This window comes from Panthera leo, chromosome A1 (assembly GCF_018350215.1).
Source record: "Panthera leo isolate Ple1 chromosome A1, P.leo_Ple1_pat1.1, whole genome shotgun sequence".
Lineage (NCBI taxonomy): Eukaryota > Metazoa > Chordata > Mammalia > Carnivora > Felidae > Panthera > Panthera leo.
In genome coordinates this window covers 82316813-82342057 of record NC_056679.1, presented here as the reverse complement: position 1 = coordinate 82342057, position 25245 = coordinate 82316813, and the positions used below count along the sequence as shown (strand labels likewise).

The 25245-nt window shown below is 42.7% G+C and overlaps 2 protein-coding genes and 1 long non-coding RNA gene across 5 annotated transcripts in view; 1 reads left to right on the top strand and 2 right to left on the bottom strand.

The window, feature by feature from the left end:
* UPF3A (UPF3A regulator of nonsense mediated mRNA decay) overlaps nt 1-18592 on the bottom strand; it is a 29640-nt gene extending 11048 nt beyond the window's left edge. The window contains exons 1-9 of one of the 2 annotated variants that reach the window (XM_042930970.1): nt 18365-18592; nt 17260-17366; nt 15815-15921; nt 12467-12565; nt 12232-12342; nt 8213-8268; nt 7964-8122; nt 2327-2487; nt 405-702 (exon numbers count right to left, since the gene is read on the bottom strand). In XM_042930970.1, coding sequence (XP_042786904.1) covers nt 405-702; nt 2327-2487; nt 7964-8122; nt 8213-8268; nt 12232-12342; nt 12467-12565; nt 15815-15921; nt 17260-17366; nt 18365-18571 — 1305 coding nt within the window. In that variant the 5' untranslated portion in view covers nt 18572-18592. Of the gene's footprint in view, nt 1-404; nt 703-2326; nt 2488-7963; nt 8123-8212; nt 8269-12231; nt 12343-12466; nt 12566-15814; nt 15922-17259; nt 17367-17924; nt 18034-18364 lie in introns of those variants that run through there. The other variant, XM_042930980.1, reaches the window with a different exon arrangement.
* Nucleotides 18593-19398: 806 nt separating this feature from the next.
* LOC122215554 lies at nt 19399-20766 on the top strand. 2 transcript variants are annotated; one of them, XR_006200446.1, is made up of 2 exons: nt 19399-19620; nt 20378-20766. It is a non-coding gene; the product is annotated as an uncharacterized LOC122215554 (long non-coding RNA). The 2 variants fall into 2 exon arrangements; XR_006200451.1 differs by having other exon boundaries at nt 20344-20766.
* Nucleotides 20493-25245, bottom strand: part of CDC16 (cell division cycle 16) — a 43935-nt gene continuing 39182 nt past the window's right edge. The window contains exon 18 of the mRNA XM_042930966.1: nt 20493-20575. Within this exon, the coding sequence (XP_042786900.1) occupies nt 20550-20575 (26 nt within the window). The 3' untranslated portion in view covers nt 20493-20549. The remainder of the gene's footprint in view (nt 20576-25245) is intronic.

The following is a 25245-nucleotide window of genomic DNA, read 5'->3' as shown; positions in this document are numbered from 1 at the left end:
TTCTGGGAAAAAAAAAAGAAAAAAGAAAGAAAAGCCGTTTGTTGGTCTAAGTAGGCCACTCCAATCCTGTGTTGACTGTGCACACCTAACTGATGAGTATTTATGAGCCATTTGACGATCTACTAATAATCACTACATTGTTAATCACATAAAAGAAAGCTCCCTGAAGCGTCATGAAATGCAAACTGTCAGGGCAGTGCACTCCCTAAGAGCACAGGACCCAGTGGGGGCAGACTTCCCACTGGCAGAGTGCATGACCCTAAGTCCCCGACACCTACACAGATTTCTCTCTTTGGGCTAACTAAAACAACTTCCGTCTGATAAAGCAGGCATAAAGCCGCAGGTGTGCTGTTTGTGCTTTTACGGCTGATGAATGAAAGATGATCCCAAACAAGCAGAAGAACCTTGTTTCCTGGGCGCTCCATTTTGGCTGCTGGGCCACCTTCACTCCTCTGCTCTTTCCCGGGCCACTCTGCTGCCTCCACAGTGTTGCCACTGTCCTGGCTCCCCTTCTTCCCTCTGTCGGGGGGGCCTCCTTTCCCCCATCTCGGCTCCTCCTCATTTCTCCGCGAAAACGTGTCAAACTCACAGTGAGCTCTCTGCTTTCTACTGTCATCCAAGTGGCATCTTTGTGTTTCAAGGTCTTTTTCTCTGAATCTTCGGTCCAACTCCCTTTGCTCTTCATTGCTCTCATTCTGTGACCTGTGATTCAATTCAAATTATCAGTCACCTCAGGTATACTGCTTGACGAGAACCTGTCTGCCCGTCCATACCGCAAGTTCCAGAAGAGGCGGGGAATACCTCAGTCTGCACATCACCACGCTGCCAAGTGGGCACATAATAGGCATTCAATAAAAAACTGCTAAAAGATGAACTGACAATGGTAACGACAGTATCTACTGTTAAACTTGAATGACAGGTAGGAATAGGCACTGTGGTGAGGAACTATGTATACTTACTTTTCTAACTCTTAGTAACCCCCCAAAGTAGACTAACAACCCCCTTTACAGATAGAGTACTGGAGACCAAAGTGGTCAGGTGACTTTCCTAGGGCCCCAGGTACACATTCATCATGACACAGAGCTGATACTGACAGCCTTGTTTCTGCTTCAAGCATAGCTACAATTAATTGAAATTTACTAATTTTATACATATATCAAACTCTTAAATGAATAGTAAATAAATAAGTGGCTCCTTAGCTCCTTTGCTTCTTAAAGTCCACAACCAACAGGCAAAAGTCCTCACACACTATTTTTGACTTCCCACAAAACAGAAGCAGCAGGACTGCTGGGGAGAAAAAGATCTATAAGCAAAGTGAGAATTCATACCAGAAACATGATGAAAGGCACTGCTATATCATAAGCGATAATAATACAAACACATATAACAGAAACTACAGTCCTAACAGATCACAGATTTCATAATCATGCATAAATTAATTTCATAAACTGAGCAATAAACCGGAATCCCCAAAAAGAGGGAAAAATTTTTTTTTATCACAACTCTTTGTATAAGAAAGACAGTAAGAATTCATTGTGACTGGTATGTTTCTGGGCAAATGGCAGCCTAACCCCACAACCCTGCCATCTCACATCCAAGTGCAAATTCACTTCTGGACCCCTTGGAAGCAGAGCAGCCCTGGGATCCAGGAAGCTCCATGGGTGTCCAGATGCAGTGCACGAGCAAGAGCCCTGGGCCAGGGGAACAAGAAGCCCAGACACACGTGGCCCCACTGACTGTGGGGAGGTGACCAAACCCTGAGGACGCTCAGGGGCGAGAGGGAGGGGCTCCTACCTGACAAGGTTCTGGCGGGTCTCTCTGGCCCCCATGCACAATGGGACAGTGTCTGTCCCATTCCACACAAGCCCTGCTCAAGCTCCTTTCGTGAGCCGCATGTCACAAGCACACAGAGAAGTACATGCCCCAAGGACCCCTAGCCTGAGACAGGCAGGGCTAGTGCAATACTGGGATCCACACAGCTGCTGGTCAGATTCCACGGGAGGGCCACAGGGATGGTAACACCAACACAGGAATCCTAGCACTTGGACAAAAGACTGGGAAGGAGATCCTGAAGACCTAAAGAGTGATAACAGGAATCCAAAGGGAGCAAGGACTGGAACGGCTAAGGAACTAGAAGCAGGACATGTTCCTGCTTTGAAGACAGACTTGAGGCTGCAGACGAAATGCATTTACCAAGCCCCTAGCGTGACCCAGAAGAAATAAGGATGTGGGCAAGCATTATCTTGGTAAAACCCGATTCCACAAACAGTTTGAAATACGATAAAGGACACATACGACTCTGACACAGTGACAGTCACAGGCTCACTTTTCCCTGGGCTCCTCCAGCGAGCTCCCCAAGGGCATGGGCTTCCGGACAGCACAGCCAGGACAGGACTCCTGTTCTCCATCTCTAGTATCCATTTCCTCTCCTCTTTCTTTTGGCTTCTCAGTGGTTGGTTCCTCTCCCTTTTCTGGTTTCTTAAGAAGCTAAGAAATTATAATGTCAGTAAAATATCACTTTTAGAATATGGTATAAACGAAGCTGTTTAAAAAAAAATTAAAAACATAAAGCAACATTGAGCACAAGTGTTTGAATAGCAAACAATGTAAGCTAAAGGTACAGCAACCAGGTTTTTGGTTAAATACGGGAACAGTCAGTCAACGAAATACCATCGTTATGAACAACGATTTAGGACGGCTGATGTGAGAAGACACGCATGCTGACACAACAAAAGAATGCTACAGAACTGAACGACCTGGTCTCTATGTTTACACACACACAACAACAGCTGTAAGGCTGGCAACGCTGTTAACAGTGGTGTCCAGGTGGTGGGACTGAAATGATCTTCTTTTCTTGTATCAACAAGTTCTGTTTTTTTCCAAAATTAACAAGTATTGCTTTTGTAACGAGGAAAAAAAGCATTGTTTAAAATGCTGCATTATACTGATGACTTTTAGAATAGTTTAGACTTTTCAGAACACTTCCTACTCTTTCTTGAATCAGCCTGAGCAGGCGGCTGTCGTGGAATTTGGGCCCTCCTCGCTGTTCTCTGTGTAGTTTACTCTTTGAAATTCAACTGCCACAGGCAAGTCAGTTTATAAACAAAAACAGAAGGTACACTTCTGAGAATTTTTTTCTAACTTGAAAAAGTGAACGTATTTTAAATTGCACTACAGCAAAATGACACACAGGTAAGTTTCAACTACATGAGTTCATTTAAGAAGAAAACAGGTAAAATGTGAGGCCAAGCACTGGAAGTTGCAGTACCTTACATAGTCTTCTCCTGTCTGTGGGCTCTATGAATTGACACATTTTCTTTCACATATCTATTGACACATTTTTAACTAAAAAAGCATTACATGCTGGTCCTAGAAGTAAACCACAGGGAAGTACAACAGTTTATGTTCCTGCCCATCCATCCAATGAATAATTTAGTGCACCTACGAATCGTTTTTACTTGCAATACTTCTGAAACCAAATGTGTGGTGTCTTTTCCAAAACCATTTCCCAACTCTCAACACAGACTGGTATCCTACAATTCATTTCAGTTTTGACACCACCTAGTTGCAATTAATGTCACACCCCACAAAACTGTTCCCACTTCAGATGCCAGTCAAAAGTCCCAAGTTGCCACTAGCACCTATGACTGACTGGCTATATATTCAGGGGTTCTTGAATGAGAACAACTTGTGGAACTCAGCAAAACTTCACAGGAACTAGGTCACTGGATTATTACAAAGGACACAGTGCAGGGATGGCTAGACTAGGTCACTGAATTACTACAAAGGACACAGTGCAGGAACTAGGTCACTGGATTATTACAAAGGACACAGTGCAGGGACGGCTACACTAGGTCACCGGATTATTACAAAGGACACAATGCAGGAACCAGGTCACTGGATTATTACAAAGGACACTGCAGGGACAGCTAGACTAGGTCACTGGATTATTACAAAGGACACAGTGCAGGAACTAGGTCACTGGATTATTACAAAGGACACAGTGCAGGGACGGCTAGATCAAAGAGGTGTTCCGTGCAAGGTACGGGGGAATGGCTCAGAGCCTCCAGGCCCTCTCCATCAGCAGAACCCTCCTACACCTTGATGTGTTCACCAGCTTGGATGCTCTCTGGACCCCATACTTTAGGGAACTCTATGGAGGCTCCACTACATGTCCACAAATGATTAAATCATTGGTGGCTGGGGACTGAATTCAATCTCCAGCCCTCTCCCATCTCTTGAGGTCACAGGGCTGGCTGAGTGTTCCAACCCTCTAATCACACCCAGTCTTTCTGACAATCAGCTCTTATCCTGAAGCTACCAAGGCCTCAGCCAACCTGTCACCTCACTGGCACAGAGAAGATGCTCTTATCACTCCGGGGGTTGCAAGGGTTTTAGGAGCTATGTGCCAGAACTAGGGAAAAAGTCCTTGTGTTAGGTGTTAGGAATACAGTTGTGAGTAAGAGACAAGTGCCCACGGTGAAGGAATCCACAGTACATTCTAGCTGAGGCAGTGGTGGCCATGGGGGGGAGGGGGAGAACGGTGTACGCAGTGACAAAATAGAAAAAGTGAACCAGATAATCTTAGATGGTGTGAAATGCTACAAACAACTAATAGAACAGAAAACACACACACACACACACACACACACACACACACACACACACACACACAAATCCCCAGAGAGATGTGGGGTGAGAGTAAGAGCAGGAATGGGTTCTCAAGGGGGTCATGGAGGGACTCTCTGTGGAGGTTAGACATGAATAGAGACCAGATAATGAGAACGAGACACTTAAGAGAAACTGTAAGTCTTGGGGGAAACTCCCAGTAGAAGGAAGCAAGCAGAGGCCTAAGGTGAAACCAGAGGGAGGAGGAGACAGAGAGGCAGGAGATTCAGGGAGGTGGGGGAGGGAAGAGGGAGGGAGGGGAGAGGAAGGAGGAGGATGGAGGGAGGAGGAAGAAGAGGGGAAGAGGGAGGCGGGGGAGGGAAGAGGGAGAGGGAGGAGGAACAGAGGCCAGGTCTTGCGTGCTTCCACGAAGTCCACCTTGGTTTTTAATAAGCTTTGTAGAAAAGATCACACAACTAATAACGTCATCTATTGTCCACAACTTGTGTACTCAGGAATTGTATTTGTAACTTTGTATTGTATTTCTAACTTCCTACTTCAGCTTAAGCTCATCACCTAGTTTTAGAGTCCTCAGAGGAAAATAAAAACAGCTGGGTTGCTTTCCTTGTATCACAGTTTCCTTTATGTTAAAAATAGCCTGAGGATATCTCTCTGCATCTGTATTTTTATTATATTAATAAACTCTTTTAGCATTTCTTCACTGATTTTATTTTTCAGGTTACAAAAGAATTTTAACTCTCCAAATGATTCTTAAGTCAGAAATCCTGAAAATGAGCACAGATGCTCATTAAAGGCAAACCTTGGGCGTGGCTGTGGGTAATCAGGTCTAGACACCAGACACTCCCCTAAGGACACAGGCTTGATTACCTATGCCATTGTGGTCTAACCTGCCACCAAGATTTTGTTTTACCAGATTTGAACAAGAATAACCCTTTCTCTTGCTTTCTTTATGTTTTGGCTCCTTTTTTTCTACAGGAAGGAACATATGTTTACTTTTAGTGATATAATTTTGTTTTTTATTTCTTTGACTTATTTTGGACTCTAATTCCATAATTTTTTTTTTGTAAATTTTTTTTTAATGCTTATTTATTTTTGAGAGAGAGAGAGAGAGAGAAAGAGAGAGAGAGAGAGAGTGTGAGCGGAGGAGGGGCAGATAGAGAGGGAGATACAGAATCCGAAGCAGGCTCCAGGCTCCGAGCTACTAGCACAGAGCCCGAGGCAGGGCTCAAACTCACAAACTGTGATATCATGACCTGTGCCAAAGTCGGATGCTCAACCGACTGAGCCACCCAGGCGCTCCTAATTCCATAATTTAAAATGTAAAAGTAAAATGAATGCTACATTCCAAATACTTTAAGCCTTACTTAAAATTACAACTGAAATTATAAGCTACAAGTGTCATTATTCCTGAAAAACTCTCAGCACTACTGACAAAAGTACTTTTGAGAGTGTAAAGATTAGGCACTGGGTTAGCTATGATTCCATGTTTAGAAAGATAAATGAGAAGGTTAGATAATATTTCCATATCGGTGGCCACAAAATTTCCATTAAACGTATATCTATTCGGTGCCTGGCCATGACAGAACTGAATTTCTGTCAGGATTAATGCTTAAGGTTTCTCCGTAATATTAAGGTTTCATTTTATTGATTACCTTTCCAGGGCTGTTGATTTATGCTGTTGGAGATGAAAAGTTTGTTACAGGAAGTCTATCTGCTACAATTTTGTTGGGAGACTTGTGTGTTCACTAAAACTACAAGGACGAATGAAAAACACGACCTCAGAGTTGTTTCCTGAGGAATACCCTGGTTTTGCTATGTCCTTGCTGACGGAGGGGGAATGAACGTGTTTATTTGATAGTCTTGGCTGGGTTCCTCAATTTCATCAATGCTATCAGATTAGGAGATACTTTCTGTGGGACAATCAGTTCCCCATTCATCTTGCCCATCCAGGTGCTGTCTTTGCAGCAAATGTGCTCGAGGGACATGACCTGCCCCACACCTTTCATCTAGATAAGGTTTTCAACACTGCCTTTAAACTTCAAGAGAGACACCTGAAGAAACAGTCTTTGGAAATTACTCCTTAGTGCTGTTCATCAGATACTTCTGGTTCTCCTCCTAGTGCTTCCTAAACATGCCCCCAACCTGAGGTTAGGTACCGCCGTGTGACTTGCTTTGGCCAGTGAAACGTGGGCAGAAGAGAAACATGGGCATACGACCTGCAGCATCACACGTTCCTGCCTGGTCATAAGGGCTGTGGAAGCAAATGCCAAGGTGCAGCCTTGGTCGCCGGGTCCTGGGCAGTAACGGTAAGTGGTGACCGACAGCCACAGCCCGCCACCAACAGACTCCTTGCGTGAACTGGTGTGAGGCTACCTGTTCCTGCAGCAAACCTAGCCAGGCCTCAAGGATACACACGGTTGTGTGTTTTTGTACAAGTTTTGTGAAGAAATTGTTCCCTTCAGCCAGTGAGCCTCATGTGACCACCTACAGGAGAAACTGATTTAGAAGCAAAGGCCTAGAAAAAGCCTCGCCTTCCTTAAAGAACTGGCCTGTTTTTCCTTCATGGATAATGACACTGTTTCTGATCAAGCATACCAGAAACCAGTCTATTGCTCAATTATGGTGACTGTGATCTCTTCCCCATCCTTTCCCTTTCTACTCTATCTTCCCCCAAGTCCTGATCTTTTCTTTTTCTGATATAATTTTAATGAATCCCTATAAAGCATCTCAAACCCTTTGTGCAATGAGGGGAGGTGCACATTAGGTTGAAGTCTAGGATTAATAAGGTCATCTGAGCAGAAGACTAAGAAGTAAGGGCTGGCTCAAACTGGGGCAACATATTTTACACTGGAAAGACCTCCTTCTGTGCATGAAGCCACCCTTCCATATGAATGCATCAGTCAAAGGAGAAATTGGGCAAGAGAGTAGAAACATTGCTGCTCCTGCAAAGAAAATGGTAACACCCAACACCAGGAGTGAGCCCTCATCTAGAAAGGCCAGTGCACATGGGGCCAGTGGTTTCCAAACATGTACGTTTTAGTCAGGAAGTCTTCTCTCTGATGGAAACGTAAGCAGAAGCCCCAACTCTGACATGTAAGTGTGGGGCTCCGCTGGGTGGTCCTTCTCCACCTCCCCCACAGCATGCCCAAGGAACCCCCAGGGCTCAGGGAACACAGTTTGAGAACCACTGCTGTATCGCAGAGAAATGGAACTATAATAGTAAGAGACAAGGCTGAAAGTTTCCTTACAAGTAGCAAGAGCTAAACACCTAAAAGGCGTGCCTGTAGCAGAACTACTTTTGGAAAAACGAAAGGAGAGGTCCCCTCAAGATTACCTTAATCCTTACTTCTCTCTCTGCTGTTCTCTTCTGTTTGTCTGCTTCTTTTCTCTTACACCTCTCCTCGTCTCTCTTTTTTCTCTTTTCTTCTTCCCGTAAGCGCTTCTTCTCCAGCTCCCTCCTCCTTCGCTCTTCTCGCTTCTCTTCTCGAATCCTCTGAAGACGTGGAAAAGCATGTGTATAAATTGTCTGCACGAATGTGGCAGAGACAGGAAGGATATTTATCAGGTAAAAAGGTCAACCTACCTGCTTCTCTAATTTTCTATTTCTAATATATTCCAAAAGAGGTGTGGTTCTTCTAGCTAAAACACAAAAATTCGAATGTAGTATTTAACTCTAAAATATGATTTCTTTCCTTTATTTTAAATACTTGTTTTCAATTTAATCCTTAAATAATCAGGCTGGCTCAGTAGGCATAGCGTGCAACTTTTGATTTGGGGGTTGGAAATTTGAGCCCCACGTTGAGTGCAGAGATTACTTAAAAATAAAATATTTATAATAAATAAACGAATACAATTTAGATGTGCACACATTGTACCTGGAGAAATTCCTATTCCAGCACTATAAAATCACATCATCTGGAGGCACTGACAACTCTACACACAGTAGGCAACGAACTCCTGATTCTTAAGGGAGGCTTCATGTTACTCACAAAGACGCCATAAAAGCAAAAAAGAAAAATGAGTACAATGGATTAGACTTCCTGAATGCTACGAGTATCTTCACATTATTTTTTTTAAGTTTATTTATTGGGGGCGGGGGAGGGGGGTGGGCAGAGAGAGAGAGAGAGAGAGGGAGAGAGAGAATCCCAAGCAGGCTCCATGCTGTCAGCATAGAGCCCAACACAGGGCTCGAACTCACAAACCGTGAGATCATGACTTGAGCCGAAATCAAGAATCAGACGCTTAACTGACTGAGCCACCCAGGCGCCCAAGTATCTTTGCATTTTTGCGGATATTTTAAAACATTACATAGCCCGCTGATAGATTCACTGATTCAACATATATTCTGGGAGTTTCTTCCTTTTCTGCTCTCTAGACAATGATTTTAAGCAATGTGGATTCTTGTGATTTCTCATGATATACACTCTACAAACCAGAATAACCAGGTGTAAAAGTTTAGACAGTGACACTGCCCCCCACCCCATGGCACTTTATCTAAGCAGCACTAGCCACCCAGGAATGAACCTCTCCATAAACTCAAACCTGATCCTCAGTTTTCATGCCCTGGACCTGTCTGACCTAACCTGAAATTTGGTTCCCATTTGTGGCAGGCCTCCGGGCATAGCCTCTCAAAGGGATTGCTTCTGAGAAGCATGTGTTCCCTATGGCAGTGGCTGTGGATGCAGGTGGGAAGGCAGAAGATGGTTTGGGTCTATGCTACAGCTCTTTCAAGATCTAAGATTAAGTGAGGGAAGAAAGAATCCCTGGACGCACTTGAAGGCTGGCCAAGACATACATTTCCAGAATTCTAAGGATCAGGAATTAATCATAAATTCTACAAGAAAGCCCCTGGGCAGGGGTTCTTACCTTGGAATTAAAGACTCCTGAACACCGCAACATAATATACCAATGGCTTCTGCCAAGAAAGCTTTGCCCTGGATTCAGGACTGTGCAAATGCCCACGTTTCATCATAAGTACAGGGGCCAAGAAGAGCCCATTTCCTCCCTGGGTGGCTCCTGTGTTAACCATGAACTCTGGCTCAGGATGAGCACAGCCAATGCCCTTTGTAATAGGCAATCACCTCAAATAGGGAGGATCTGCTCTTCACCATGGGAGTTCTGGACTTGTCAGCAAAGAGCAGGACCAAGATCTCCCTGGGTAGGTGGGGGAGCTAACACCGAGATCCCACCTGCCTTCCCCCTTCTACAAACACCTCCCTTGTTACCCCAAAGGATCCATATGAAGGGTACATGAGACCCTGGATAAGAAAGTGCTTTACAAACCACAGAAATGTATCATTTGTTAAACAAGGTGCATGGCCATGTAATATAACACTAACTTATCCAACAGCATGACTCTCACCACTCACAGAGAGCTGTTCCATTCTAGGCACTGTCACCACCACCTGGCAGCAGGGATGCTAAGGCTCAGGTGTGGCCACACAGCTGCTAAGTCTTAGGGCTGGAACCTGAGCCCAGGTCTGTCCGCTCCACAGACCCTGCCATGCCACCGCACTAACCTGCAACTTCAGAGGGATTTAATATTTCCATTTAACCCTCATTGCTCAGACTAGATCATAAGAGTCCACTGAAGGCCAAAATCGAAGAAAAGAAAAAGGCAATCTGCCATGAATTGCCTGATTAAGATTCAAACTTCAATGGGCACAGATTCTGAATCACACTTACTCATTCAGTAAAACACTATGATCACCTACTGTGCACCAGGAACAAGGTGAGGGGCTGGGAATGGGAAAGGATGTCCCCCTTGTGTGGGAGGGTGGCTGGAGCAGCTGGATGGTGTGTGTCTGGCCACCAAGGCCTGCCTCAAAACTATCCACCAGTGGAAGCTCCTGGTCCTTTTCTGTGGGTACCCTGTACAAAGGCTTTTATAGCAAAGTAGGAAAGAAATGATAGTGGGGGGGTGGGGGACAGGGCAAGTCCTGTAAATTTTTAATTTGCTTCTTTTCTAAGCTCTTCCTAAATTTAACATGCTCTACAGTGAGATCTCAATTTGCCTCCAGTAAGTTTCCTTCCCCAGTTTGCCCCAGGTCAGTGATGGTGCCCCCATCCACTGATCTGTTTGGGTAAAACTCCTGGGGGCCTGGATTCTTTCTGTTTCCTTTCTTCCCACACCCAATCCACCAGAGCTTATGTGGACTCTGCTGGCTAGCACAAGCAGCCCTCCCTGGACTGGAGCAAAGCCTCCCCACTGGAAGCCCAATGTCTTCTCAGGGCATCCACAATCCATCATGTATGGAGCGACGGGGAGAACTAATCAAGCCACGCCACTCCCTCAATGGTCTCCAGCTGTCTCTCCAATAAACTCCGAACCTCTCACTCACCTGCCTCTCCAGCCGCTCCGCCTGAGGCCCACCCGTGTACCAAGCACACAGGCATGTATCCCACTCCTATGGGCCCGCAGCTCAGCTCCCAGCTCTCATCTCTAGTCCCCTCTTCTCCCACCTCTTAGCATGGCTGCTCTCAGCTCAAATGTGGACTCAGAGGGTCTTTCCCACTCAGGATTATTTCACCACATCGTGGCACTGCCCCATGAAGATGCCCTGGCTTGAAGCCTGGTTATTTTTCGGGTGTTTACTGCAGTCTTGCCCATGAGCAGGGCAGCTACGTGATGGCCGTGGCCATGCTCACTCCCTACTCCCAGTCAACATGTGCTGACCAAAAATGAGCAAATGTACCCTAAGCACATCTTTACAAATATTTGCTTTAGTGATTAAAAATCTTTTGAGCCACACATTAAATCAGCTGTTACAAAACATAAACCTTCATTACTTGACTAATGAAGACCATTTCAAATGTTAACCTCTCTTACTACTTTCCTCAACAAACATTTACTGAATACCTAACCTTGTCTAACCATGTACTACTGGGACCACCAATATGAAAATACGGTTCTACTGGGGGGGAGGGTGGGGAGAGATGGGTAAATAAAAATGTAAACTATTAACAGGGCAATCATCCCGTTCTAGACATCTTGATGGGCAAGTGGGACACAGCCACAGGGAGGGATAGAAGAGCAGGGGCGAGTGGGAGCAGACAGCAAGGGAGACACCAGGTAAGTTTACAACCTGCCACCAGGAGATAGCCATTTCTAAAATATGCTGCTTGCAAAAAAGGGCTGAAGCCTGATTCAAAGCAGACTCTGTGCTCCGGATGGGTTTATCCACTTGTCTGCTTGCTCTCTCAGAGCGCTTGGTATTTTCTGAACAGTAACAACATGGCCTCACACTTGGGCAAAGCATCTCATCTCTAGGACTGCTCTTGAGAAAGATGACTGACTTCACTCTTGAGACACAGCACTCCCTCCCTGATGTAGCAGGTACAGAGCACTCCACGGTCTTCTTTACTGCTCGTCTGGAAGCATCGTAACTGTCAACAAAACGCCTATGACTGGAAGTTCTGGTGCTCTCCATCAACAGACACGCAGAAATATTTTCACGGGTTGCCATCCTTTTGTTACAACTGGAAAACATTCTACATTCCTGCCAAGCCTGTCATGAGCGTGTATTTTTAAATACTCATGAAAAAGAAATACAAGCTTTGTAGGTACACGTCTCAACAAATAGAAGAAATGAGCAAACAGACCAATAAGCTCTCTTGTCTTTGCCTCCATGTCTCCCAGAAGAGTTTCAGGACTGGCATTCGTTTTCTCTTCCTCCACACAGTAAGTTTCCAAAAACTTCTTGTATTCCGGATCTGTAAATTTAAAAAGAAAAATGGAAAATAAACATGCTCCTCCCCATATCTGGTAGACGAATTATATCTGATCAGTGTATTTGATTTGGCAGTTTCCTAATTCAGCCTTTGTAAAAGGACTCACCATCTTCAATGCTTCCGGTTTTGGCATCTTTTTTCTTTAGCTTCTTTTTGGCTATCTTCTGGAATGGGGCAAACTCTACCACTGCAGGATATTCTAGGCCTGTATTAGAAACAAATTGCAAAAGCCATTCTGAAATTCCACTACATTCATTTTAGTAAATAACGTTTGCTTTCTTAAAGACCACATATAACAATGACAATGTTAACTGTTTTAACTATATTTCGAGCAACCATAACCTTAGCATGTCAAACTCCAGACATGAACAAAGGACGAGCATTTATTTATCAAATAAAATGATTTTTCATGTGTTAGTAGTGGTTACAAAACTGAATGCATTCAAAATTCATCAAATGGTGAATTCTACATTAACTCAATGTTAATAAACTCTCTCTTTCCCACTGAAGAGTTTATCGTGGAGTACCTTTAAATACATTTCTCAGTCACATTTAAATTTCTTCTAATTTTAAAAGGTTAATGCCATTATCAATCTGTTATGTGAGTTCAAGGGAATTACTCTGCTTACAAGAGACACTTGACTAAAAGAGGGGCTTCGAAGGGTGTGCACAATAATCAGACAGGGTTTGCTTCAAACAGGAATGTTTACAATGAAAGCCATGAGAAACTGACTTGGTCATTATGTGCGGGGGGGAAAAACATACCAAGAAATGTTCACCAAGATAACCTGCTATACACTTAATCAACACATGGAACACTTTCATGTTGGTACTAAATTCACTGAGTAATCACCTTCAGCCTCGTCAGGAATGGTCATGTGACTATGATATTGCAACTCTTATTATCTGAAAGATATTTCGATGCTAACCCAAACTATCCAGGAGAAAGTCAAGAACCAGGAGGAGAGCAGGGCTTTGGACAGAGAGGAACAATGTCTCATTCACTGCTCCATCAACAATGCCTGGGACATAGATAGTTATTAAATAGGAGTTGACACACTTCCTGATTTCAAAGCTTATTACAAACCTACAGTAATCAAAACAGTATGGTATTGGGGCACCTGAGTGGCTCAGTCAGTGAGCATCTGACTCTTGATTTTGGCTCAGGTCGTGATTCCAGAGTTGTGGAATCAAGCCCCACCTTGGGCTCTGTTGAGCATGGAGCCTGCTCCAGATTCTCATTCTCTCATTCTCTCCTTCTCTCTCTCTCTCTCTTTCTTTCTTTTCTTTCTTTCTCTCTCTCTCTCTCCCCTCCTTGCCCCTCTTCCTCACTCACACGTGCTCTCTCTCTAATGGGGAAATTGGGGAGATGACATTCAATGGGGAAATGACAATCTTCTTTAACAAATAGTGCTGGAAAAACTGGATAACCACATGCAAAAGAATGAAGTTGAACTCTTACCTAGTATCATAGACAAAAGTTAGCTGAAAATGGATCAAAGACCTAAACATGACACTTAAAACTATAAAACCCTTGGCAGAAAACATGGAGTAAAAGCTTGACATTAGATTTGGCAATGACTTCTTAGATATGACACCAAAAGTACAGGCAACTAAAATAAAAAAAGAAAAATTGGACATCACATTAGAAACATCAACAGAATATAGTATATGTGCTGCCAAAGCAAGCACTGAAACATCAACAGAATATAAAGACTACCTATGGAATGGGGAAAAAAAATCATATATCCAATGAGGGGTTAAGATCTATAATATATTAACAAAAATTTTACAATTTAACAAGAAACAACTCAATTTAAAAATGGGCGAAGAAATTGAACATCCCTCCATTTCTCTTCCTCCAAAGAAGACATCAGCAAACACACAAAAAGATGCCGACATCACTAAGCATTAGGGAAATGCAAATCAAAATCATAATGAGATACTGCCTCATACCCGCTAGGATGTCTGTTACCAAAAAACCCCAGAAAACAACAATTGCTGGCAAGGATATGGAAAAACTGGAACCCTGTGCACTATCAGCAGGAAGAGAAAATAAGCAGCCTCTACAGAAAACAGTAGGGCAGTTCCTCAAAAAATTAATACTATAATTATAATATGATCTAACAATCCCACAATGGTATCCACCCAAAAAAACTGAAAGCTGGGTGTCCAAGAGATACTTGCACACCATGTTCACAGCAGCACTGTTCACAACAAAGAGCTGGAAGCAACCCAAGGGTCCACTGAAAAATGGATAAACAAAATGTGGTACACACACAGCCAAATATTACTCAGCCTTAAAAAGGAAATTCTGACACCTGCTACAACATGGGTGAACACTGAGGACACCAGGCTATATGAAGTAAGCCAGGCACAAACAGAGAAATACTGTAAGATTCCACTTATAGGAGGTATCCAGAGTAGTAAATTCATAGAAACAAAACACAGAAAGGTGGATGCCAGGGGCTGGGGGTGGGGGAGGAGAGGGGAGTTATCTAACAAGTACAGAGTTTTCGTTTTACAAGATCAAAAGAGTTCTGGAAGTGGGCTGCACAACAGTGTGAATGTACTTAACACTACTGAACTGTGCACTCAGGAAAGACTAAGATGGTAAATCTAGTTTTGCGTATCTTACCATAACTTTTTAAAAACTAAAGGAAAAAGGCACTTGAACAAACAAGCATTTAACACAAATGTCAAATAGTTCAAGCATTAAATTTGTTTTTGCTCAAAGAAAAGAATCTCTTGGCCTAGTCACTCTTTGAGGGTTTCTTGCTCCCTCTCAGTGGAGGAGAAAACACTTATCAGTAGTGCGGTGGGTGGAGTGGGAGGAGGCTGGCTGGTGAAAGGTGTACAGAGAATATGCTGATACAGGTGTACAGACTTGATTGCAGTGGACACAACAGTTGACAGTCTGACAGGAAAGGAGGACAAAGGGAGGACCCAAAAGTACAGAGAACTGGGACCGTTTAGAGTAGAGATAAATATCATGGTCTCAGCGGGCAGCTGTTCAACAGTGAGAAAGTGATGTTCGTTACTACAATCCCCATCCCCCATGACATAATCCAGACATGTATGATTAAAAAAGTTCTCTGTTTAAGACATAGATATAAGTGAATAATATAAATTAAAAGACTTATATTGAATATGAACAAAGCAATTCAGTTTTGGTACAAAAGAAAGTGAAGCTCACTTATCCAGGAAACTCATTTATATGAAAAACTTCACTCTCTGATAATACACAAATAGATTACAAAGACTTGCCGGAGTTCTTTGGTTTACACATAATTTCAATTTTCAACACAAGCACATAACCACAGTAACACAATAAAAATTTATGAACTTATTTTAAGTCGGTATCTGAGAACTTAATTACAGTTCACAAACATTCCAGCAAAACATAATTAATGTAGTTAGAGATTATAATAGTTTAAAAAGCCAACAATCGAACCTTTACTGTCAATGAAGATATATCCATCAAAACGATCTCTAAAAAGAAGGATGTCATCAGGATTTCTAAAATTAATGTATGCTCTTGAGTAGAGATGAGGATAAAGACTGAAATAAAAGATAACAGTGAAAACTGTTAGCAAAAAAATGCAAGGCTTCTTTAATTTTGATTTTCTTTTCCTTTTCTAGATGCAACAAACTATTTCAAATAAAACCTTTATGCCAAAGAATCACTTCTCTTTTAATTACAATAATCTGGGTATTCTTTAGCAAAAAAAACAAAAAAACAAAAATAAACAAAACATTACCCGAGATCTTTTTAATAACTTGGGAAAGACACTTAAGGTCAGTTTCTCTATTACACAAAACCAGGGTTAAAATAATGGTCTTCCGAGGTTGAAAATCACAGGCAAAGTTATTTAAAGGTTTTCCTTAGTACACACGATGATGTAATACAACCTAATCATGATTCATTCACAGTTGAAAACGTTATATTTACAAGATATTCTTCACTGATGACCACTTTTACGTATGTTAAAGGGATATTAATTGTAGCACATGGTATGGGGACTATAGAAGAACTAACTCTTTCTCCTTGATCTCACAACTACCAATTTCCTTCATAGGCAGGAACTTTCAACCCCATTTCACAGACATGAACACTGAGGCCCAGAGAAATTCAGCATGTGCAAGAGGTGCAGCTAGTTAAAGATAGGACTATGATTCAACCTGAGTCGCTCTGAGTCCGGTGCCTGTCCTTTAATGGTACCAGTTTTCTTAAAGGTTAGTCATCTGAAAATCATCTATTTTTTTAAAACCAAATCTATATTTACCTGTGATATTTTTCTTTGAATGGACTGGCATTTTTAACTTAAATGTATTTATTCAGAAGGAAAGTTTATATGGCTACCATAACAAACTCATGGCACTCATGACACTGAAGATAAAAAGGATAATAATGATAATAAAGGTAATAATAAAAACAGTGAAAAATCACAAAATTCTAGCTGAACTATCACCCGTTGAAGGTCTAACATGAGGTCTGCTCTTTCATTGTTAATAAAAAGAAAATCTAGAAGTGTGAAAGTGTTGTCAGAGCCACCTTACTACCAAGATGTAAAAGAGAATCAAAAAAGATATAACCTGGCAGGTGTGAGGTGGGGACAGGGGTCTCAGTGATTTAAGGGAGCACAAGTCGGTTTCTGGGGGCTGGAATATTGTTTCTGTCTCTGGTGTTTGTTCTCTTTAGACTATGGTGGTGCTAGTAGAATGTAATGATCTGCCTACTTGGAAACAATTTGCAGAAATAAAGGTCTGCACTGATTTCTGAGTACATGTAGGAAAGAAGATGGAAATAAACATAGCTTTCATCATCTATAATAATCTTAATCTCTCACCAAGTGACAAGACCTCCCAGCTTCTTAATGTTGGTAAGCAGCTTCTCACCTGAAATCGGCAGTAAAGAACTCAAAGTAATCATGTGCCGGCAGTGGGTGTAGCTGCTCTTCCAGCTGCTCCTTGGTGAGGCTGGGAGGAAGCCGCCGGATGACCACCTGTAGAAAGGACTCTGGGTGGGTTTTGTTTCACTATCATTGCCTCAATAATTTGAATGTCACCTGTGTTTTGGTTCAGAAGGAGATCTCAACCAGGAGTCCAGCAGAAACACACATTTTAAAGCTAAGAAATACATGCATGGAGAACATGGCTGTCAAAAGGGTAATGAGGGCTGACTAATCTAAACGGAATCAGTAAGGTCAGAAAAAGGGGTGCATAAAGCAGCTCCTTTTCAGGAAACCAGACAACTCTTGGCATGACGCTTACTGTCCATGCCCGAGTTGAAAAATAAAACCTCCGCCTACATTCTCCCTGCACGCAGAGCAACAGCAACTCTAACAGCCCGGCGGTGCACCGGTTCTTCCTGCCAAGGGACCTCCGCCTGCGATGCGCACTTGTCGCCCCTGCCCGCAGTATCCTCCCGCCGCCCTCCCTGGACAGGACCGGACCCTCGCCGAGCCGCCCCCTCGCATTGCCCGGGCCGAGGACAGAGCCTCCCCGTGGCCCAGCATCTCAGCGTGGCAGCCCCAATCGGAAACAACACAGGCTGAACGCACTCTTCTTCCTCCTTCCATATCAGAAAAGGCCGCGTTTGGCGGAACGGGAAACGGTTCCAGCTGCACGTCGTCCCCGCCTCCCCCAACCGCTGTCCGCGGTGCTGAAGCGGCTGGCCCAGCCCGGACCCGCGCTCCCAGAACACGCCGCGCGTGGCATCACCTCCTCCCACCACTCCAAACCCTGAGCCCGCCCCATCTTCGCTCAGACCATCCCTCTTCTCGCGAGGTTTGCCTGCCCAACCCCGTTCCCGCAGCCCCTCGCCTCCGCCCACCCACCTTTCTTAGCCCCACCCCTCGAGACCACCCCAACCATTGGCCCCACCCCCGCCACGCTGAAGAGCATCCCTCTTCTCCTCGCGAGGTTTGCAGGGACGCCCTCGCCTCTCCTGTTGAAGACCCTCCTCCTCTCGCCAGGCTTATCTGTCCCGCCCCTTCCCCACCTTGCTCAGGACCGTTTTCTTCTCCTCGCGATGTTTGCAAGTGCCGTCCCCGCAAACGAAGAACGAGGCTGGTGGCGCCTCGGGTTCTCGCCGCGGCGACTCCCGGCGGAACTGGACTTCCACGGCCGACGGCTTCTCCCGCCCGCTCGGGCCCCGCGCAGCAACGGCAGCCCCTGGGCCTCCGGCCCCCTCCTTCTCTGAGCGCATCTCGCACCCGCCGCGGAGCCGCGTCTACCTCCTTCCCAGGGCGAAACCTCGCGAGAACTGGGACGACACCGCCCCTTCTCCCTCCCCCCGCTCCCCCGACCCATGATGCTCCACGTCCAGCATGGCATCCTTCTGTCCCAGGGGACTCAACCTGGTAGTGCCGCGGGACGTAAAGCCGAGGTGGGCCCTGGCAGCCCGGGTAGGTCTGGGACGGCAAGGGGTCGAAAGGCCTCTCCCAGTAGCCAGTCGGCGGGAAATTAGGGACCAGAGCACGTTTGGCTAAGTGTTCCTGAGAATTACATACACGTGCTTCACATTTTACAGCTATTTTATTTTCCAAGGAAATCTGAACCTTTCTTCAGAGAACAGCACTTAAGAAGAATGGAGGGGTTGGCAAACAGCACAAATGGCTTCCCCATACGGAGGAGAATAAATGCGCCGCAGTTGGAAGCAGAAAGTGGCCGGCTCAGAAAGAGGGTTTATTCATCTCTGAGCCCCGCATTCTAGGGGCGAGTGCCTTGCTCAGACCCAGGGCACCCACAAAACGGAGCCTGAAGGATTTGCAGCAGTGTTTACACAACTGTTCGAAGCTATTAATGGGACAGCAACCAAGCCAGGTTCTCGTTCATATATTTTTCTTTTATGAACTTAAGAGGCAGTAGCACTTCAGATTAGAATGTATAGAAGGTCTTCAGTTTTGTTTTGATGTTTATTTTTGAGAGAGGGAGACAGAGCACGAGTGGAGGAGGAGCAGAGAGAGAGGCAGACACAGAATCCAAAGCAGGCTCCAGGTTCTGAGCTGTCAGCACAGAGCCCAACGCGGGGCTTGAACCCACAAACCTCGAGATCGTGACCTGAGCTGAAGTGGATGCTTAGTTGACTGAGCCAACTAAGGTGCCCCATCAGGTCTTCAATTTTAAATGCCACGTTTTTTCATATTTTCTCCTATTTTTTAATTACCTTGGCTGTATTTGTCATTCATAGCATCTTTCTCCCGAGAACTTCCGAGTACAAACAGAGATGAAGGGAGTCACTGTCAGATACTGGAGGTAAGTCCAGGCCTACTTCTAGTGCTTTATCCTTAAACTACTCGCTACCAATGAACACACTGGGAATGTGACTTTTAAATGAGCCAAGACTCAAAAAGCAGTTCCAAAGCAGTTTTCTAAAACCCCATGAAGGGGGCAAGGAGCAGTTGTCAATATTTCATAAATCTAAAGGAATCCTATTAGAAACACACCTATGATAAGGTTGCCCACCCTGGCTCCACGGTTTCTTTTTTTTTTTTGGTCTCAAATCAACTCCGTACAGGCAGTTTAGGTATGCTGATCAAAAGCTCTGATGGTATAACCTGTGATAAAAAGAAGGAAAATATGGTTGCCACCTAAAATCGTTTAATACAGGGGCGCCTGGGTGGCTCAGTCGGTTAGGAGTCCGACTTTGGCTCAGGTCTTGATCTGCCGGTTTGTGAGTTCGAGCCCTGTGTTGGGCTCTGTGCCGACAGCTTGGAGCCTGGAGCCTGCTTTGGATTCTGTGCCTCCTCCTCTCTCTTCCCCTCCCCAACTTGTGCTCTGTCTCTATCAAAAGTAAATAAATGTCAAAAAAATTAAAAAATAAAATCTTTTAATACAAAAGACGGAAAGGAGGTAGATGCAGAAGGGGCTGATGTTGAAAAACGTGAAACCCATTCATTTGAAAAATTGGAATGTTTCAGCAGTCTTTACAGAGCACATATTTGGACTTTTAAAAAACTGCTCTCAATCTATTTGCAGGTCTTTACTTTTCTAATTTCTTGATATTATTCAGACTAACCAACTGAAAAACTGGCATTACTGGAGCCATTTTAAAATCGAGTCTGAGTGGCCAGTGGAGAGAAACCGCCATACTCACCTTTGAACTGGGCCAAAACCTTTGCACTGGGTAAAACGGCAGTTGTTTTAAGCAACTGTTTGAAAAGTCAGCAGAACAGACATCCGGATCACAAGTCTGGTGGTTGTGGACTTTCTGAAGACAGAATCAGCACTCAGTCAGTATATAACCCAGAGTAGCCTAGCCTGTTAAAACACCCATAGAAAAAAAATTTCTCCCTTAAATCATGTCATTTGTTTTCCTCATGAAAACCACCTTGCTTTCCTGAATCTGTGCTCCCGACACTGCAACTCTTTGGTCCCAAATAAATACTCATTTGCCTCTCATTGTGGCTCTTTATTTTCAGGTTGACACAGTCATCTAAGTATCTTTTGCTCTTTGGTGAGGTTTTTAAATTGAGATAAGGATTCTAAACCTCATACCACAAACCTACTCACATCTATACTAGGCCAAAAAGCAAAATTGTCAAATGGAGAAAAGAACTGTCTTCAGAAAGGGAGTTCTCATTAGGCCCAAGTCATGTGCAACGCTTTGTGGTATTCCTGTGTCCATACTGTGCCCCCGTAGTGAAGCCACTGTTTATGCTATGGCTTCGGCCTGGAATGCCCTATCCTGAAGGACGTTCCTGAAGTCTTTCTCATCCCAACCCAACATCTTCCCAGCCAAAGTGATTCAAGATCCCCAGAAATTCAAGCATACCTCCGTTTACTAGTTACTACATTGTTTCAATGCTGAATATTCCCTAACAACCTAGAACTGTGCCTTCACTTAGGCAGGAACTATGTCTTTATCCAACTCTGTGCCCAGTCCAGGCCTGTAGCTGGCACCTACAGGCACTCACATGTTTGCTGTATGTGTACTGCAATCTGGACAGCAAAATGCCCAAATGTTTTTTTTTTCCCCTAGCCAACGGCCACCATGGTCAATTTTTAAAGACTCCTCAGATTCTTTACTTCCTGTTATTAACAAATAAGGTTCTCAGAAATGGTTTCCCAAAAATGGCAGAATTTTAGAATTCAGGTATGACTATGAAATTATTCTGTAAATTAAAAAATCTTATAGTACAAATTTCAAGATACAGTGAATGAAATACACTTGCAAAATAGCTTAAGATTTTATATGAAAAAATAAGTACATCACAAAGTCTAGATTCCTACATACTGCCAAGCCTGTTATATATGTTTTCTTTTACATTATTTTACATACACAACTACAGACAATAAAAGAAAATAATCTCCAAATGTCAGAGTGAATAAAGTAGGTAACTTTGCTTTGCCACAATGAATGTGATCCTGGGGTGAATGCTTGTCACAGGAAAGGCTACATTTTACTTGGGAGCACATCTAATTGGTAAATGGCACTGGTTTAAAGCAGCAGGTGACCATAACACTCCCATATCCCTTTGAAAATGACAGCATGATCACTTTAAAGTTGGCAAGAAGGATGCCTTTTTAGTAAACCATGCATCATTATGAGAGTAAAATATTGGGTGGTATAGAAAACTACTTGACAGTACAATTACACATTACCTTTCTTTGATACTCTCTGAAGCCTAAACATTGGTACTAGACTGCTGACCTGAAAAACAGCTTGGATTTTGCCTTTCATTTCTTAAAGCACTGTCAATATGGTAATGAGGCTCATTTATCAGGAGTTTGCTTTTTCGGAAACTTAAAAAAACATACCATGTGATCAATGAAGAAATTACAGGAAGAAATACTTTATCTGGAAGGCAAAATAAACTTGAAAAAAGTATTAATACCTATATTTTTATCTATTTTAAAAATTACTATTTTAAGTTCAGTCATTTGATTTTCCAGCCCCAGCTAAAGAGGGGAGGCATAGCAATAGGCACATGTGATCCTGATAGAGAAGAGATAAAAAAGCCATTAAATAGAAAGATGAAAACTCAGAACCACACTATTTGAGTCTGAAGAGCAGCAGGTAACTCACGACCTAAGTGCATTACTGCACTAAACTGACATTCGCTGTCATAAGCTGAAACACACAATAGCTAGGATGCTGGGCCTTGGAAGCATCTATAGCTGCACTCAAATTCCTCAAATGTACAAAGTCTTATTTTTTTCAATGTTAATTTTTGAGACAGAGCACGAGTGGGGGAGGGGCAGAGAGAGGGGGAGAGAGAGAACAGAATCCCAAGCAGGCTCCAGGCTCTGAGCTGTCAGCACAGCCTGATGCAGGGCTCAAACCCACAAACTGTGAGACCATGACCTGAGTGGAAGTTGGACGCTTACCCGACTGAGCCCCCCAGGCAACTTACTTTAAAGACCTCAGGAAATGAGAGCCATTATTTTATTTTATTTTTTTTTTGCCTTAGCTTCTTAAGGAATATGGAATACATGTTAGATTAAGATAAAAAGTTGATGTTTAAGGAACCATTTCAGGTGCCAGGAAAATTCATTTCTGTACAATACTTTGTTAATGCTCTGAACGAATGTCTCAGAAACCACAAAAACATAGGAAAATATACCTGGTGAAGTCAGGATGCAGGCTTGCAAGGGTTACAACAAATGAAACATATAACCCTATCCCTTTATTATATGACATATTTAAAGCTTTAAAAGAGAAACACTGTCAACCAAAAATTTTTCTGGCTAAACCATTCCTCAAGAAGGAAGGAGAAATTAAGACATCCCCAACAAACAGAGGTTAAGGGAGTTTATCACTGGTAGACTAGTACAAGTGCCCTTTTAAGAAATCCCAAAGGGAGCCCTTCAAGCTGAAATGAAAGAAAGCTACACAATAATTTGGAATCATATCAAGAAATAACAATAGTAATGATAACTACATAGGTAAATATAAAAGCCAGTATTAGTGTACTTTTGGTTTTTGGTTTCTAACTCCTTTTTTCTTATATGATTTAAAAAGCAAATGAATAAAATAGTATTTATAAATCAATGTTAATGGGAACAATGAAAAAAGATGTAATCTGTGATAATAAGAAGAAAGGGAGGGAGGTGTATAACAACAGTGTATGTATGCTACTAAAACTAAATTGGAATCATTCAAATTAGGTTGTTATAAATTTAAGTCAGATATTGTAATCCCCAGAGTAGCCATGAGGAAAAAAAACAAAAAGTCCCAGAATAGTAGAGTATCAAAATGGCACATCACACACACAAAATCAACTATAAGATAAGGAGGGAACAAAAAATATGTAACACTTACAGAAACAAATAGCTGTATGGCAGCTCAAGACAAATTCCTTATCAGTAACTACTTCGAATGTAAATGATCAAACCCTCCAATTAAAAACCAGAATGGATAAAAAAATATGATCCATTAGTATGCTGTCTATAGGAAACCTGCTTTAGACACAAAAGGGTGAAAGTAAAAGGATGGAAAAAATTACTCCATGTAAATAGTAATGGAGAGAGCTGGGCTGGCAAACTGTTATGAGACAAAAAGGACATTATATATTGATAAAAGGGTCAAAAGTTATAACAAGTATAAATATATATGCATCCAATAAGAGAGCCCCAAAATACATGAAGCAAGCATTGGCAGAACTAAGGGAGAAATAGACTTCTATAATAATAGTTTCAGACGTCAACACCTTATTTTCAATAATGGAATAAGTAGGCAGAAGATCAATGAGGAAATAGAAGACTTGAAAAACACCATAAACCAATTAGACCTAACAGACTTACACAGACCACTCCACCCAACAAAAGCAGAGAATACAATCTTCTCCAGTGAACAGGGTATATTCTCTAGGAAGGACCATAAATTACACCACAAGAAAAGTCTTAAACACTTAGACTGAAATCACACAAAATATTCTTTCCAACTACAATGGAATAAAACTAGAAATCCTAAGACAGGAAAAACTGGAAAACTCACAAATATGTGGTAAATTAAACAACACACTCTTAAACAACCAATGAGTCAAAGAAGAAATCACAAGGAAAATTAGCTAATACCTTAGCACAAATGAAAACAAGAACACAGTGTAACACTTAGGGGCTGCAGCAAAAACAGTGCTCAGAGGGAAATTTATAGCTGTAAATGACTGTGTTAAAAAAATCTTATTTCAATAATAAAACTCTACACCTTAAGGAAATAGAAAAAGAATAGCAAACTAAACCCAAAGCTAGCAGAAGGAAGGAATAATAAATATTTGAGTGGAAATGAAATATAAACTAGAAAAACAACAGAGGAAGTCAACAAGATCAAAAGTTGGCTTTTTGAAAAGAGCTACAAAGTTGTCAAACCTTTAACCAGATTGAGGGGGGGGAAAAAGACTCACATTACTAAAATCATAAAATGGAAGAGGAGAAATTATTACAGACTTTACAGAAATAAAAAAGATTGTAACAGGATACCATGCACCATGGTTAACCAACAAAGTGAACAACCTGGGTGGACAATTCTTGGAAACATACAAACTACCAAAACTGACTCAAGAGGAAACAGCTATTAGCAAGTAAAGACATTGAATCAGTAATCAAAAACCTCCCAACATGGAAAGGCCCAGGACCAAAAGCCTTCACTGTTAAAGAATTAACATTAGTTCTTCTCAAAAACCTGAAGAGGAGAGAATACTACTTCACTCATTTTATGAGGCCAGCAGTACCCCAACACCAAAGCCAGACAAAGGCACTACAAGAGGACTACAGACCAATAAATATCTCTTATAAGCATATATGTAAACTCAACAAAAAATTAAATCAAATTCAACATTCTATTAAAAGGATCATACAATGTGACCAAGCAGGATTTATCTCAGGATTGCAAGGGTAGTCCAACACACAAAAATCAATCAACGTAGGAGGCACCTGTAT